Source organism: Dromiciops gliroides, chromosome 1 (assembly GCF_019393635.1).
Source record: "Dromiciops gliroides isolate mDroGli1 chromosome 1, mDroGli1.pri, whole genome shotgun sequence".
Classification (NCBI taxonomy): Eukaryota; Metazoa; Chordata; class Mammalia; order Microbiotheria; family Microbiotheriidae; genus Dromiciops; species Dromiciops gliroides.
The window spans coordinates 698,035,330-698,050,992 of record NC_057861.1 but is presented as its reverse complement, the minus strand read 5'-3'; the positions used below and the strand labels follow the sequence as shown (position 1 = coordinate 698,050,992).

At 42.8% G+C, this 15,663-nt stretch overlaps 1 protein-coding gene across 1 annotated transcript in view; it reads left to right on the top strand.

Annotated features, from left to right (window-relative positions):
- The window catches only part of FBLN2 (fibulin 2), a 231,106-nt gene extending 216,315 nt beyond the window's left edge, over positions 1–14,791 (top strand). Inside the window, exons 12-19 of the mRNA XM_043975890.1 lie at positions 906–1,043; positions 3,598–3,741; positions 4,341–4,469; positions 5,935–6,060; positions 7,352–7,468; positions 9,021–9,149; positions 12,124–12,247; positions 13,961–14,791. Of these exons, the coding sequence (XP_043831825.1) occupies positions 906–1,043; positions 3,598–3,741; positions 4,341–4,469; positions 5,935–6,060; positions 7,352–7,468; positions 9,021–9,149; positions 12,124–12,247; positions 13,961–14,318 (1,265 nt within the window). The 3' untranslated portion in view covers positions 14,319–14,791. The remainder of the gene's footprint in view (positions 1–905; positions 1,044–3,597; positions 3,742–4,340; positions 4,470–5,934; positions 6,061–7,351; positions 7,469–9,020; positions 9,150–12,123; positions 12,248–13,960) is intronic.
- Positions 14,792–15,663: the final 872 nt, after the last annotated feature.

Genomic DNA, 15,663 nt, shown 5'->3' with positions numbered 1-15,663 from the left:
GGGTCAAGTCCCTTAATGTCTCTTAGCTTAGGTCCACAACTACAAAATGACCAGGTTGGCTTCCATGGCTTCTTAAGTTCTAGACTGATGATCCATTGTGTGTCTACCAAGAACTAGCCTAATTAATTTGCAAGAGTCTCATTAGCAGGTTGGCCATAGGGTGATGGATTTTATTTTAGCCACAGAGACTCCGAGATCATCTACTAAAACCAAAGAAGGCTTGACATCTGGATTAAAGAAATTCATTTCCATTCAATTCAATAAGCATTTAGTAAGTGTTGATTATATACAGGGTGCTGTACTAGGCACTGGAGATACAAAGATTAGATGTATTTATTGACTGTTTTATTCTTGTTTTCACATTCCCAGAACCTAATAAAGTACCTGACACACAGTAGGCACCTAATAAAAGATTGTCCAATTGATTGACTCAAGGAGCTTACATTCTGCTAATGGGAGGCATTTCAACTAATGGCACCAATAACCAGACTGACAAAAGGCAGGTCCTTGCAGTATTGAAGGATTTGAACCTCTGTGCTTTCAGTGAAGAGGCAGATGTGGTATCTTGTGAAGAGTACTGGACAGGGTGTCAGGAGACCTGTTTTGATGTGGAGCAAGACATTCACTTCTCTCTGGGCCACAGTTTCCTCACCTGTAAAATGAGGGCAAAGAGGAGAGACTAGATGATCTCCAAGGGCCCTTCTAGAGCTACCATTCTGTGAAATCAGTAGGGCCTGACTCCATAGAAGTTGTTCTTTGAGGGACTGACTCAGACCTTGGCTTTAAAATTTGTCTCAAGGCCCTTCTGTTGCCCTTGGCTCTTTCCCTCCATTCCTCATTACTGGTTCTGGCAAGGCAACCTTGGAGAAGTGACCGACTGTTTGTTTCCTGTTTATTGTTCACAGATATTGACGAGTGTGCCCAGGGGACCCACAGCTGTAAAGTCAACTTTGTGTGTCAGAACACCCAGGGTTCTTTCTACTGTGAATCCAAGCAACGCTGCATGGATGGATTTCTACAAGACCCAGAGGGCAACTGCGTGGGTAAGTGTAAGTCTCTGGGCCCTATTCTGGCAGCTTTGGCCCGGGCATCCAGCCCCATTCCCATTTATGCTTGGACTCTGAACACCATTCCCAAGTTTACTGTGGCTAGGACCAGCTTTCAGTAACATAGCAAAGTGGCAAATTGGCGTCCACTTCCAATATTTCAACATCACACAACTAAACACTTTCCACAGACCCATCAGAGGTAGTGTGGTGTAGTGAAAAAAAATTGAACTTGGGACTAGAAAATTCTGATGTAAATCCTGAATCTGTCACTTATTATTATCTGTGAGATGTAGGGGAAATCACTCGACTAAGGTCTCAGTTTCTGAGTTGTAAAATGAAAACAAATACTTCCCTGCCTACCTCACCAAGGTAGGATTGTAAGGCTCAGACAAAAGGTATGTTGTGGAGTAGTGGAAAGAGTATTTACTGGACTTTAACTTAAAAGAGTTAGTGGTATATTGGAAAAAGCATTAATCATTGAGTCAGCAGACATGGGTTCAAATCCCATCTCCAACATTTACTACCTATATGATCTTGGAAAATCCAAGACCTCGGTTTCCTAATTTCTAAAAAGAAGGTATTGGACTAGATGACCTCTAAGGTCCCTTCTCCATCTAAATCTTTGATCCTTTAACATTATAACCTGGGCCTGCCCCACATTGCCCACATGAACATTAATTATATCACTTCACTTCCTTGAAACTGAGTTTCCATGTGTGTAAAATGCGGGTTATGATACTCATACCACTGCCCTTAGATGATCACTGTGATGCTGATTTGTAACCCTTAAATCCTTCGGTAAGGGGCAGCTAGGTGGTCCAGTGGCTAGAGCACCAGCCCTGGAGTCAGGAGGACCTGAGTTCAAATCCGACCTCAGACACTTAACACTTACTAGCTGTGTGGCTGGGCAAGACACTTAACCCCAATTGCCTCACTAAAAAAAAAAAAATTCCTCTGTACATATGAGTTAATTTAACTCTAGATCTATACATCTTATTTGAGTTTTTAAAGAGCCATCGAAAGTCAACCATTATTACTACTGCTGTCTTCTTCCAATCCAAACTCCTTCCTTCTACCAAACATCCTGGAACTTTCTACTATGCCCTAGATGTCTGGGCACTCATTAGGACCACTTACCCAGGCCGAGCCTCTCAGGAAGTATACCAGGATCCAGATATTTTCCTTCCTGAACACCACCATATAAAAATTTCTCTTCCTATATCCCATTCCAGTAAAGGTCCTTGTCTTTCCTAAGTTATAGTAAAAAAAAATAATCCAATCATATGCTAAGATTGTACATCACTCTTCCTAGGTATACCATACAAATTTTAACATAGCTTTTGATATTACTCAGTTAAGAAGGGTCACTAATGATAAGAATTACAAGTCCCATGGCCGGCCAGTTGGAGGAATATTATGGGTCAGGAGAGCTTTTTATATACTTCAAACAATACTCCTAGGCCTGTTCTTTCCCCCTTGAAGATGTATTTGGAAAAGATATCAAGGTGATTGTAACCCACTAAGAGGTACTGTCTAAAACACTTATCCAAGAGCATGGTTTATTAATGAAGCAAAATTTCAGATGTCCCTGGCAGTAGATGTCTTACTTATAGGAAAAGTGGCATAATTGAAATTCCCTAGATAGGGAATCAGCAGATATTTGGATTCTAGCCTCAATTAGTCCCTCACCAGTTATGTGACCTTGGGTCACTTCTTTCTGGTCCTCAGTTTGTTCATCTGCAATATGAGAGAATTTCACTAGATCTAGAATTCTTCACTTTTTTGGTATATGGACTCCTTTGATAGTTTAGACCAGCCTATGGATCCCTTCTCAGGATAATGTTTTTAATTGCCATGAAATGAAATGTATAGGATTACAAAGGAAAGCAATTGTTATTGAAATACATACTGAAGACAGGAAGACTATGATAATAGATGATCTAATAGCAAGTCTTATAATTACATTAATTCTGAAGTAGCAAGGAGCATGACTGATATTTCTAAATATCTACAACTATAATGTGATGTTAAAATATTTGTGATTTCTACTGGGTGACAAATTTATGAGTATCGCTAATATTCTGTGGCTTGTTGCCCACATTCATAATTCAAGGAAATTCTAAATTTTAGTTAGAGATTAGTGGAAAGGAAGATGTAATTTTATTCCCATCCAAGTTCATAGACCCCCTGAAAAGGTCAGTGGACCCCAAGTTAAGAACTTTTACTCTAAACAATTTCTAACATCTTAACCAGCTCTGCTATTCTATATTCTGAAGAACCTTCCAGCTCAATATTTAATGTTCCGAAGTCCCTTCCAGCTCTGATATTGTGTTCTCTTCCAACTCTAATTTGTTTTATAAGGTCTCTTCCAGCTCTAATATTTTGTCCCAATGTCCCATCCAACTCTCACATTTTATCCTAAGGTCCCTTTTAATTCTGGCATCCTAGGAGTTTAGGATTCTTGGAATCAAAGCAAGACAACCAACAAAGAGGCTGAGTGAGATCATCTTAAGAATTGATGCACAATACTCTGATTTTTCTTTTTCAGATATTAATGAATGCACTTCTCTTCCTGAGCCATGCAAGCCTGGATTCAATTGCATCAACACTGTTGGGTCCTACACTTGTCAGAGGAACCAGCTTCTCTGTACTCGGGGATACCATTCTAGCGAGGATGGGTCCAAGTGTGTGGGTAAGAAGCAGCCCATGGGCATGTGCTCACCTACCTGTGGGCTGCAAGCATGGGAACTATGTTTGGAGCCAGGAGAATCTTTGCCTGGGTGACATTTGGGAGACATTTCAGGGAGTGAAGTCATAGATGCCAACTTAACAATTGTTATCAATAGGTTGATGTGCTAGCTATGGTATTGTGAAGAATGCAACTTATTCTAGGTTGTATGATGTTGGCAAGAAAATCAAGAATCCTTCAGCAGAGGAAGAGAGGTAGTGTGGTGTAGTGAAGGAGCACTGTACAGGGAGACAAGAAATTGGGGTTTTGTTGGGTCACCGGATGGGAGACTTTGAACAAGTCACTTGCCTTCTTTAGGTTCTCCCCTTCCTTGTATGTAATATGAAGAACTCAGACAAGATAATCACCAAGATTCCTTTTGCCCTAAAGTTTGAGTCTGAGAGTTTCTGCCGCTCCAAATCTACCAGTTGGTCATGAAGAGTAAGCAGGGGAGGAAAGGAAAGGGTAATCTGCTCCTTAATTTGACCAGAGCAAAAACAAATGACTCTCTCCTGGTTGGTGAAAGCTGCCTCTAATCCATCCCCTGGGTGTTGCTTTTCTAGATGTTGATGAATGTGAGACAGGTATCCACCGCTGTGGTGAGGGACAAGTGTGCCACAATCTTCCTGGCACTTACCGCTGTGACTGCAAGATGGGCTATCAATATGATGCTTTCAGCAGAGCCTGTGTTGGTATGTGAGATTCCAGAGTCACCTCCCTCCTCACCTAGATCTACTCCCCTTCTGTGGGGACATGGAATTCTCTTATCTATATGATGGGTGATGGGACAATGCCTGGCTCTCTTGAGAAAATGGTATGATTATTGTGTGGTCTAGTGGAAAGAACATTGGGTTCGTCTAATCAGGGGGCTCAGGTTTAAATTTTGTACTAGTTCGTATCTGTGTAACAGTGGGTGAGTCTTTTCTTTCTGGGCCTCAGTTTCTCCATCTGTAAAATGAGGGGATTGGACTACATGCTAAGTTGTCTTCCAGCTCCAAAAGCCATCAGCTTAAATCATCTTGGAAATCATTCCATTTACCACAACTCACTATCTACACTCAGGAATGGTTAAGAGATCAACTCACCAACCTTCATCCTTTTCATCTCTGCTGAATAGAAAAACAGCATGGTACAGTGGAGAGATGAGAAGTTAGCATTTATAGAGAGCTTTAAAGTTTGAAAAATGCTTTTGCCAATATGTTAGCTCATTTGAAGTAAAGAAAGACCTATGCTGAAATCTCTTCTAACTCCCGCATTTACAGATGAGAAAATTGAGGCTCAGAGAAAGGAAGTGAATTGCCCAAGGTCACACAGCTAGTAAGGAATAGAGCTAGTAATCTAAAGGAAATCTTTCTACTCTAAATTCAGTCAGTGCTCTTTCCACTGTGCTCCACATTTCTCTGTCTCTGTTTCTCTCTCTCTCTCTCTCTCTCTCTCTCTCTCTCTCTCTCTCTCTCTGTCTCCGTCTCCCTCTGTCATTCTCTGTCTCTCTCTTTCTATGTTTCTGTCTCTCTGTCTGTCTCTCTGTCTCTCTCTGTCTCTCTCCCCAGATCTATCTCTCTGCCTCTTTCCATCACTGTCTCTCTGTCTCTGTGTGTCTTTCTCTGTCTCTGTGTATGTCTCTCCTTCTGTTTTTCTCTCCTCTCTTCTCCCTCCCATCTAACTATCCATTCATTATCCATCATCCGTCTTTCTATCATCCATCCACCCACCCATCCATTCATCTATCTATTTATCTATCTATCTATCTATCTATCTATCTATCTATCTATCTATCATCTATCTAATCTCATTAGCTTGATATAGTCAATAAAGAGCCAACCTTGAAGTCAGGAAAACCTGAGTTCAGGTTCATATTGCCTGTGTGACCCCAGGCACATCACACCTACTCAGTACTTTATGAATTGCAGAGAACATGTTAACTTGCATTGAGAAAGTGAGTACCCTCACCCAGAAGTCAGAAGTTCCTTATAGCAATGAAAGCACAGGTGCCTTCCCTCGTCCTGTTCCTATCGTCCCATCTGCTCTTTCTCTCTCTCTCTCTCCCTCTCTCTCTCTCTCTCTCTCTCTCTCTCTCTCTCTCTCTCTCTCTCTCTCTCTCTCTCTCGTCTCTCAGTCTCAATGAGTCTGCCTGTTTTTCCTTGGCTTGGTCTACAGATGTAAATGAGTGTTGGAGCTATCCAGGACGCCTGTGCCAACATGCCTGTGAAAACACCCCCGGTTCTTACCGCTGCTCCTGCTCCTCTGGCTTCCAGCTGGCCTTCGACGGGAAGCATTGTGAAGGTGCCTGCTAGCCTCTTGTTTCTTCCTCTGGTGCACACCTGGCCAAAGGGTGTGAGGAAGCAGCATCTCAATCAGTCCATCAGACAGTCAACAAGCATTCATTAAGCACTAACTAATGCCAGGTCCCTGTGCTAAGCCCTAAAGATACTAAGAAAGACAAAAATAGTCCCTTTCATCAGGAAGTTTGCATTCCAATGGGAATCTGTTTGTCATGAGTATTGATAATGATAATAAGGATCTGCTTGTTTTCCCTGAGGCATAAGGGTAAAGGCATGTCTATGCCTGTGTTGAGGGAATAGAGAGGAAAAAAGATAGAACAGGGCACTTCAGATATCCATTCTCCCTAGCTCTTCTCCTCTGCCAAGCAATGATAATAGGAGAAACCCATAATCCCCTTCCCCATTGCCTGGCTCAGCAAGGAGGACTAGACAACACTTGGCACCTGGTCTATTTGTACAAGAAGGCTCAGGAATGACATTCTGAACTCAATTTCAGTCCCATATCAACTGAGCTCTTGACAACACAGACTTTGCTACTAAGGTTCATAAGCCCTGGGCCCCAGCCCGCTTGCTCACTGAAGTTGACCTTGATAGAATGAAACTCCAAGGCAATGCAAACATTGAGCTGGTGGTTTGACGTACAGTGGAAAGAACCCTGGACTCGATATCCTGGCTTGGTCACTAAAAAGCCAAGCGACCTTGGACAAGTCATTCCCTCCATTTCCTTCTGTTAAATGAAGGAGATGGTTGTGGTAGGGTTAAAAGAGCATTGTTCATGTACTAAGTCCCAACTTTGACCTTAACTGTATGACCTCAGTCAAGTAACTTCCCCTTTTTGAGCCACAAGGCTTCTCATCCATAAAATGGGTATAATAATACTTGGATTATTGTCCTCTTGGGGTCACTTTAAACAACACTTGTAAATCTTAAAGCATAATTAAAATGTGTGTCATTATTAATCATTGGTTCTCCCTTCCCATTGTGAAAGCCAATGCTTTTTCAGAATGTGTCATAGTGACATTCATTTAGAATCATGTCGATCATGTCAATAAGCATTTATTAAGCACCACTATTAAGTACCTAAGCACTACAGAATAAAAAAGAATCAAAAGATAATACCTGCCCTTAAGGAGCTCATAATCTAATGGGGAAGACAACAAGCAAACAAATTGATGCTGCCAAGCTATGGACAGGTTAAATAGGAAATGGGGAAGAAGAGCCCTGGGAGCTGATTTCCCCTTCATTTGTCTGTAACCTGTTGGTAAAGACTGACATTTGCCTCCTCCCCTCAGATGTGAATGAGTGTGAGAACAACCCTTGCAGCCAGGAATGTGCCAACGTCTATGGCTCCTACCAGTGCTACTGTCGGCAAGGCTACCAGCTTGCCGAGGATGGGCATGCGTGCAAAGGTGGGCCGTGTGTGTGTGTGTGTGTGTGTGTGTGTGTGTGTGTGTGTGTGTGTGTGTGTGTGTGTGTGTGTACGTACTCAGAGGGGCTGGCTGTTAGGAGACAGTGGGACGGTTCCCTGGAGCCACTTGCTTTTATGGCCCCTTTCCGTTTTCTGTGCCCATTACCCTTTTTATCACTTTCTTCCAAGTGCCACCAGAGATAAGCAAGCTGCCCTCTGCCTGTCCTAGTACACCTGATGAGTTAAGAATGGTTTTTACACTTCTAAATACAATTAAACTTTATTTAAAATATATAAAAAAAATTCTTAACTCTAAGGCCATATAAAAAATAGGGCTATAGGTGGTGGCCTGATGCTCTAAACCCTTCGCATAAATCTTCCAAGTAATTCAGCACAGGGTAAGGGAGTCACCAAATCTATGTTCAGATCCTGACTCTGGTTTTCATTAATGGGGTGACATGGGACAAATGACTACTGTTCTTTGAAACTCAGTTTCTCTATCTGAAAAAATGAGTGAGGGAGGGGAGTTGGATTAAATGAACCTATGTTCTAAATGTTCTAAAACTCATCAAGAAAACTCATAGAATCAGAAAACTGGAAAAGATCTCTAGAGTCATCTGGTATATCCTCCTCCTTACTTACCCAATAGGTGATCATCCACATATACACACATATGTCCCCTCTATTCTTCAAAGAAGTTGGAAAGATGAAATAAGATTGAAAAGTAAAACAGTAAGACCAGATTTGGAGCAGCTAGGTAGCACAATGAATAGAGTGCTAGGCCTGAAATCAAAAGGATCTGAGTTCAAATCTAGCCTTAGACACTTACTAGCTGTGTGACCCTGGGCAAGTCACTTAACCCTATTTGCTTCAATTTTCCCATCTATTAAATGAGCTGGAGAAGGAAATGGCAAATCAGACTAGTATCTTTTTTGTTGTTGTTTGGTTTGGTTTTGTTTTTTTTGCAGGGCAATGAGGGTTAAGTGACTTGCCCAGGGTCACACAGCTAGTAAGTGTCAAGTATCTGAGGCCAGATTTGAACTCAGGTCCTCCTGAATCCAGGGCCAGTGCTCTATTCACTGCGCCACCTAGCTACCCCCCAGACTAGTATCTTTGCCTAGGAAAACCCTCAAAAGGTGTCACAAAGAGTTAGGCACTACTGAAAATGACAGAACAACAACAAAAAAGAACCACATTTGGATTCTAGAGCCCTGGGTTTCAATTCTGACCCTACCACTTCCTAACAATACTACTATAGCTAAATTCCTTGTCCTCTCTGATACATCATTTCCTCTTCTGTCAAATACACATTAAAATATTCAATCTGGGAAGATAACATATTTATATAAACATTTACAAAAAATACAATATAAAGTTTTTGGAGAGAGACATCACTTCATCAAACCCTCCTGTAGTCCATGTCTTCAGAATGGCCTAGTGGAGTGGGGTGCTATTGTCAAGATTCCCTGAGGAATTCCCTAGAGAGAGGTAGCTAGCTCTGTGGATGACACCTCCAGCTCCCTACTGAATGTAGTTTTCCACCTTTTCCTCAGACATTGATGAGTGCACCCAAAGTGCTGGCATCCTCTGTACCTTCCGTTGCCTCAACGTCCCTGGAAGCTACCAGTGTGCCTGCCCTGAACAGGGCTACACCATGATGGCCAATGGCCGGACCTGCAGAGGTGAGTAAGAGGCTGGGATACCTTCCTTTCCAGGGAGAGAAGATGGGGATCCCTACCAGGCATGGGGCACTTCCCACAGTCTTGCTGTGAACAAAGATCATTGTCCACTTACTTCTTTCCCATGTGTCCATCCCAATGCCAGGAGAAAGAAAGAGGTAGAGACACACTTCTTAGTCTCTCCTGCTCTATATCTAACTCTTGCTGTTTGAAGAATGGCAAAGGGGATGGAGTGGGCATGGATCACAACAGCTGTGCTCATACTTCCTGTTCTGTGGGTCTGTGGGTTCTCACTCTCCTATGTTCAAACCTCTTGGTGAAGGGCCAATCTGAGGGGATCTCCCCAGGCTGACAACTTTGCAGCATCAAAGCTCTCCATCTGTGGATTTCCTAGAGGGAGGTTCTGGGAATATTTTAAGTGTCTGGGTTAAATTTATTGTGAGCATCACTGAATTTAGGTCAAAATATGCCAGCGTCTCTGTTTCCTGGTTGGGATTATTATATCTTCAATCAAAATCTTCTTAATCTATCTGATGAGTGACTTGCCTGAGTGGGCCAAAGGCCCGGGGGAAGTCTGGGGATCAAACTCATAGTCAGGGAGAAACAGTTCTGAGTTTGGCTCCTGGTGTGTTGGGCTCAATAATGTGATGATGGTCACAGAAACCACCCAGGTCCTGAAGGAAAAAGTTGTGTTTGTGGTGTGAGGGACAAGTAATGAAACCTCTCAAGCCCAGTTTTCTCTAAAAGGAGGAGGTGAGTGAGACTCGATGAGTTCCGAGTCTCCTTCCTGCTTGAAGTCCCAGAAGCCTGAGAAGAGGGAGAAAATTCTCATCCTCATCTTTTCCTCTTTCTGAGGCTGCCATCACTCCCTCCATTTCCTCTTCCTCTACCAGGGAGCCCATGAGGGTGCATTCTTTTCAGTCCCACTTAACTGTTGCTTTTGACCTTCCTGACTTCATGGGAGATGCAGAGGGGGCCTATCAGGAATGCCAGTAAACTGGGCCTATTAGCTTTCACTGTTGGCAGCATCCCCTTCCATCACAGCCTAGAAGGGACAGACACTCCCTGTGGGCCTTTGTAAAGCCTTGGAGAAGAGCCAAGGCAGCCATGTCTCCAACTGGACCCTGCCCCATCTGTGCCCTCATCTCCTCTTCAACCTTCCCCTTATCTTACTAATGGCATTTCTAGAGAAATGAGCTCTTTCTTTCCAAGAACTAAATTCCTCCTGCTATTCCTGCTCCACCTGAGACTATAATATTCAGCAATGGGAGGGGAGAGGGTCACAATTAGCCATTTGGGGTCAGGGCCCAGAACTTTCCATTTGCTGAGGATAACAATGGAATCTACTCCCTGCAGGTGAGTGGGTCAAGTGTCCCCTCAGGGGAGCAGAGGGCCAGTATGGCCCCAGGTGTCCTAGTGTGAGCTCTTTGCCCTCACCTTGAGCTCCTGGGGACAGGGTTTTACTGGGTATAAAGTCATACAAGGGGCCCCCAATGCAAAGCAAGAAACCTGATCAGACTTAGGAATCCAAAGGATTGGACTCAAGTCCTGGTTCCTGCCCAAACACCTCCCACATTTACTAACTACAACAAATGAGATGATGTATATTAAAGTACTTTGCAAATTTCAAAGCGCTATATAGATGCCAATCATTGTTGTTCTTGTTACTCCCAGTTTATAGATGAAGAAATTGAAGGTCAGAGATGTGAGGAGACTTAGCAAAGGTCATGTTTCTGAGCCTCTGTTTCCTCATTTATAAAATGGGGTTGATAATAACAATACCTGACATCCATACATGCTTTAAAGTTGACAGAGACCATTTCTATATATTCTATTATTTGCACCCCCAAACAGCATCAGGAAGTCGGTTTTTTGGGTATTTGTATAAACTTCTGCCTGAAGCCTATAAAGTCACCAAGGGTTCAGTATTCTCATTGTACATATGAGGAAGTAGAGGCTCAGAGAGATTAAATGACTTGCTCATAGTCACAGAGCAAGTCAGAGTAAGAGGCAAGCCCCACAGAGTTGTTGGGTCAAGTGAGTAAGATAATTCAGCAGTTCTTGTACAAGCACCGATCTGAGGAAAGGACTGTCAGACACTATATAAAATCACTAAGACGGACATCTATTCTTTGGCCCCTCCTATCTGACCCTTTGGAAGCCTATGGCGTAGGATTACAGCACAGACCACATAGATATGGACACACGGCCAAGCGATATCCATAACCAGTGTCTCACACTGGGCTGGAGGCTGGGTCCCAGACTGTACAGTTAAGCCTTGCAAAAGTCTTTCCACCAAGTAGATCATTGCACGCTTAACTCCAGGGATAATGGGAAAGGCCTGTGTGTCCTGAGCATGGTATGTTTAAATTTATAGTACTCAGCTGAAATTGAATTGCAGCCTAACATCCTGATGGCCTATCTACAACTTGCAAATCACTCATAAAATCCAACTGCTAAATCCTTGGCTTCTCCACTCTTGACACTGGCATGGAAGAGCACTTTTTAATGGTGATATTAAAGACTCTTACCATCTACTCATGGTGCCAAGAATGCTGAATTTGATACTTGTATTGTGACAGGCAGAGTAGGTAGAGTCAGGAAGACTAGGTTCAAGACTGGCCTCTGATACATACTAGCAATAGTGGGCAAATCCTTTACCCTCTAAGTGCCCTGGACAACTCTCAGGTTATACTTTTAAGGATGAATTGCCAATCTGTATGGATTGAGAGGGTTGCTCACACTGATGAAAATCTCAGGTCTGGTCAAAAAGGGGGATGGGGGATTTGAGGAATAACATTCTGACTTCTTTGGTCTCCCCCAAAGAAAATTGATGTGTTTGTGTGTCTACTTATGTGTTATTCTTTTTCTGGTCATTGCACATGTTTGGATCTGGTCACCATTTATAACTCTAAGCTCCCAGGTGTTCTTAATCCTCGTGGCCCATCAACCTCCTTCTCTTTGTGTTTTCCGGCAGACCTGGATGAATGCACTCTAGGCACTCACAACTGCTCAGCAGCTGAGACTTGTTACAACATCCAGGGTAGCTTCCGGTGTCTGCTGTTTGAGTGTCCACCAAACTACAGAAAGGTCTCAGACATGTAAGTCTCCTTATCCTCCTCCAGGGAGACTTGGAAGCATGCCTTCTCTCTCTCCATGCAAAGGAATACAAAGGCCATCCTCTGATCCTAGAAGAAGCTGTTTAATCATGCTGGCCACTCCTCTCTAATCATTGCTTTAAGCAGTATTGGGCATATGGGGCAATTTGAAAAAAGTAACTGCTTGTGGCAAGTTTCCCATGGGATGGGGTAGGGCTTCACTCTCTAAAGAGAAGGTCTATGTCTTTTTTTCCTTTTGAGAATGCCCAGTAACATTACCCTAACTTTTTGCCCTGTAGTTGCTCTGGAAATCTGACCTTATGTCCCACTACCTGGGGCCCCATCACTCCTTATTTGTAGCCCTTCCCCAGTGACAACATTGAGCCCTATTTGGGTATTGGATGGGAGTTCTTTGAGACTAGAAGCCACAAGGGATGGTTACCTAACTGACTCTCGGCCAAGGGCCAAGATGGAAGACATGGAAGATGGAAGATAAATGGAGTTGGTGAGGGTAGGATGGAAAGATGTGATTGTCACATACTGCTAAAGTCTCCCCTGAAAGCTGTGCTTTCTGGGACAACCCTCGGAATGAAGAAGTGGTGTGGGGTAATAGCTGGCATTGATGTAGCATTTAAAGATTGTACTTACCTGATCTCATTTGAACATTAAAACCACCCTGGGAGGCAGCTGCTATTACTTTCATTCCCATTTTATGATGAAGACCTGAGACTCAAAGGAAAGTGTGTTAGATTTGGCATCAAGGCGTTTGAGTTCTTCTCCTACCCCGTAAGTGTCATTTACCTTCTGATTCTCTGGGGATAATAACAGCACCTACTTCCCAGGGTTGTTGGGAGGAACAAATGAGATAATGATTATAAAGTGCTTAGCACAGTGCCTGGCACATGGTAAGTGCTTTATAAATGTTAGCTACTATTATTATTAGTGTATCATTATGCTCATTTTATAGATGAGGAAACTGAGACAGAGGTTAAGTGACTTGCCCAGAGTAACACAGCTTCATTGTTGTTCTGTCATGCCTAACTCTTCTTGACCTCATTTGGGGTTTTCTTGGCAAAGATACTGAAGTGGTTGTCATTTCGTTCTCCAGCTCATTTTACAAATGAGGAAATTAAGGCAAACAGAGTTAAGTGACTTGTCCAAAATCACACAGCTAGTAAGTATCTGAGGCTGGATTTGAACTCATGTCTGCCTGATTCTGGGTCCAGCACTCTATCCACTGAGCCACCCAAGGTGATTAAGTGGAAAGCACTCTAGAAAGGAGACAATGTTGGACATTGGGGAAAAAAACTGATTCTAGTTTCAAGACTATCTGGTTGTATATCCTGACTCTGATATGACTTTAGGTGAGTTGTTTAACCTCTCTGGGTCTCAGTTACATCATCTAAAAAATGGGAGGAGGGGCAGCTAGGTGGCACAGTGTATAAAGCACCAGCCCTGGATTCAGGAGGACCTGAGTTCAAAACTGGCCTCAGACACTTACTAGCTGTGTGACCCTGGGCAAGTCACTTAACCCTCATTGCCCTGCAAAAAAACCATTAAATTAAATTAAAACTAGGATGAGTAAGCCTAGAGGACCTCTGTACTCCCTCTCAGCTCTAAATTCAGAATAACGAAATTCACTCTAGCATTGGCATTGGCATTGGCATCACCCTCCTCTTCCTGATCTTCTTCCATTCCCCACTCTGTTATTTGTAGGAGATGTGAACGGACCAGCTGCTTCAACTTCTTGGATTGCCAGAGCACCCCGGTGCGGATCACCTACTACCAGCTCAACTTCCAAACCAACATCGTGGTGCCCGCTCACATCTTCCGCATCGGCCCTTCCCCAGCCTACACTGGCGACAACATCATCCTGACCATCACAAAGGGAAATGAGGAAAATTACTTCAGTGCCCAGAAGCTAAACCCCTACACAGGAGTTGTCTACATTCAGAGGCCAGTCAAGGAGCCGCAAGACTTCCTTCTAGATGTTGAAATGAAACTCTGGCGCCAGGGGACCTACACCACTTTCCTGGCCAAAATCTATATCTTCATCACAGCTCATGCTTTCTGAGGCCGGCAGGGATAGACATTGGGACTGGCTGTGCTCGGCTCTTTATTCCTTCTGCCAAAGCCTAATTAGTCCTGGGGAAGTGGCTTTCACTGTATCTGGCACCTCTATTATTTTTCTGTTGTTTCTTGAAACAGTATTATTATTATTTTGTAAATTAACTTAATTTTACCTATTTTTTTTCTTCTCTAATTTGCTGAATTTTCCCCTTGAAGTTGTACTAGAGGAAAAGTCCACATACATGAAGTTATGTTCTTCAGTGATATCTTTACCAAAGAAACAAAAGAACAGAATTTGATAGCTAAGCACATCATATTATTGATAAAACTGGAGTGTATCCAAGAGACAGAGACAAGGATGGTAAAGGGTCATTTAACCATTTTGTATGAGGGACAATTAAAGGACCTAGGGAAGTTTAACCTAAAGAAAAAAAGGTTTAGGGCTTTTTTTTTTAAACAAGGGTTACCATGTGGGAAAGGAAGTAGCTATTCTTCACCCCCTAGCGGGGGTCCGGGGTGGGGGTGGGGGGACTAGGACCAATGGATAGAAATTACAAGATGGTAGCTTTCAGCTCAACCTAAGAAAGAACTTTCTAATGACTGGTGCTGTCCAAAAAATGGAATGGACTACCCAGTGAAGCAGTGAGTTCCCTGTCACTATAAGTGTTCAAATAGATATGAGATGGTTCATATACTGTGAGTATTGTAGTGGGAGTTTGTGCCTTTGGAAGGGAGTTGGGTTAGTTGACTTCCAATTTCCTTCCTATAATTTTATATCCATAGTGAAAGAAACATTAATTTATTGGATGAATTTTGATTCTGTTTATTGTCTAATCCCCAAACTAAATTGTTGTTTAAATGGGTCTTGATTATAACCTTAGTTGCTGAAACTGTCTGAACTTGACGAGTATATTTTATTTTCACAAATCCTCCATTTCATACCATGGAGCCAGATTTTTACCAACACTTAAGTGTGCTAACTCCTCTCTCTGATCAAGGCCTTAAAGCCTCATTTAAATGAATGATTAGCTTTGATAACAGCAATGTAAGCAGAAGCACCCATGAATTTTCTAAGTCCTCTATTAAAGACACTAGCACACAAGTCACAGAATCCATTAGTGGCCCAATCCAACAAGATTATATTAAGCACCTACTATGTGCAAAGCACTGAATGGCACTAGAAATACAAAGACCAAAAAAAAATACTCAGGGAGTTTACGTTTTGATGTCATATATGGCTAAGACCTAAAAGAATCAGGATTTGCATAATCGTGCAGTATACCCAAAGCAAATGACCAGCTTCAGCCTGTCCTCCCCAGGATAGGTTTCCCTAGGACCCTGATGCTGGG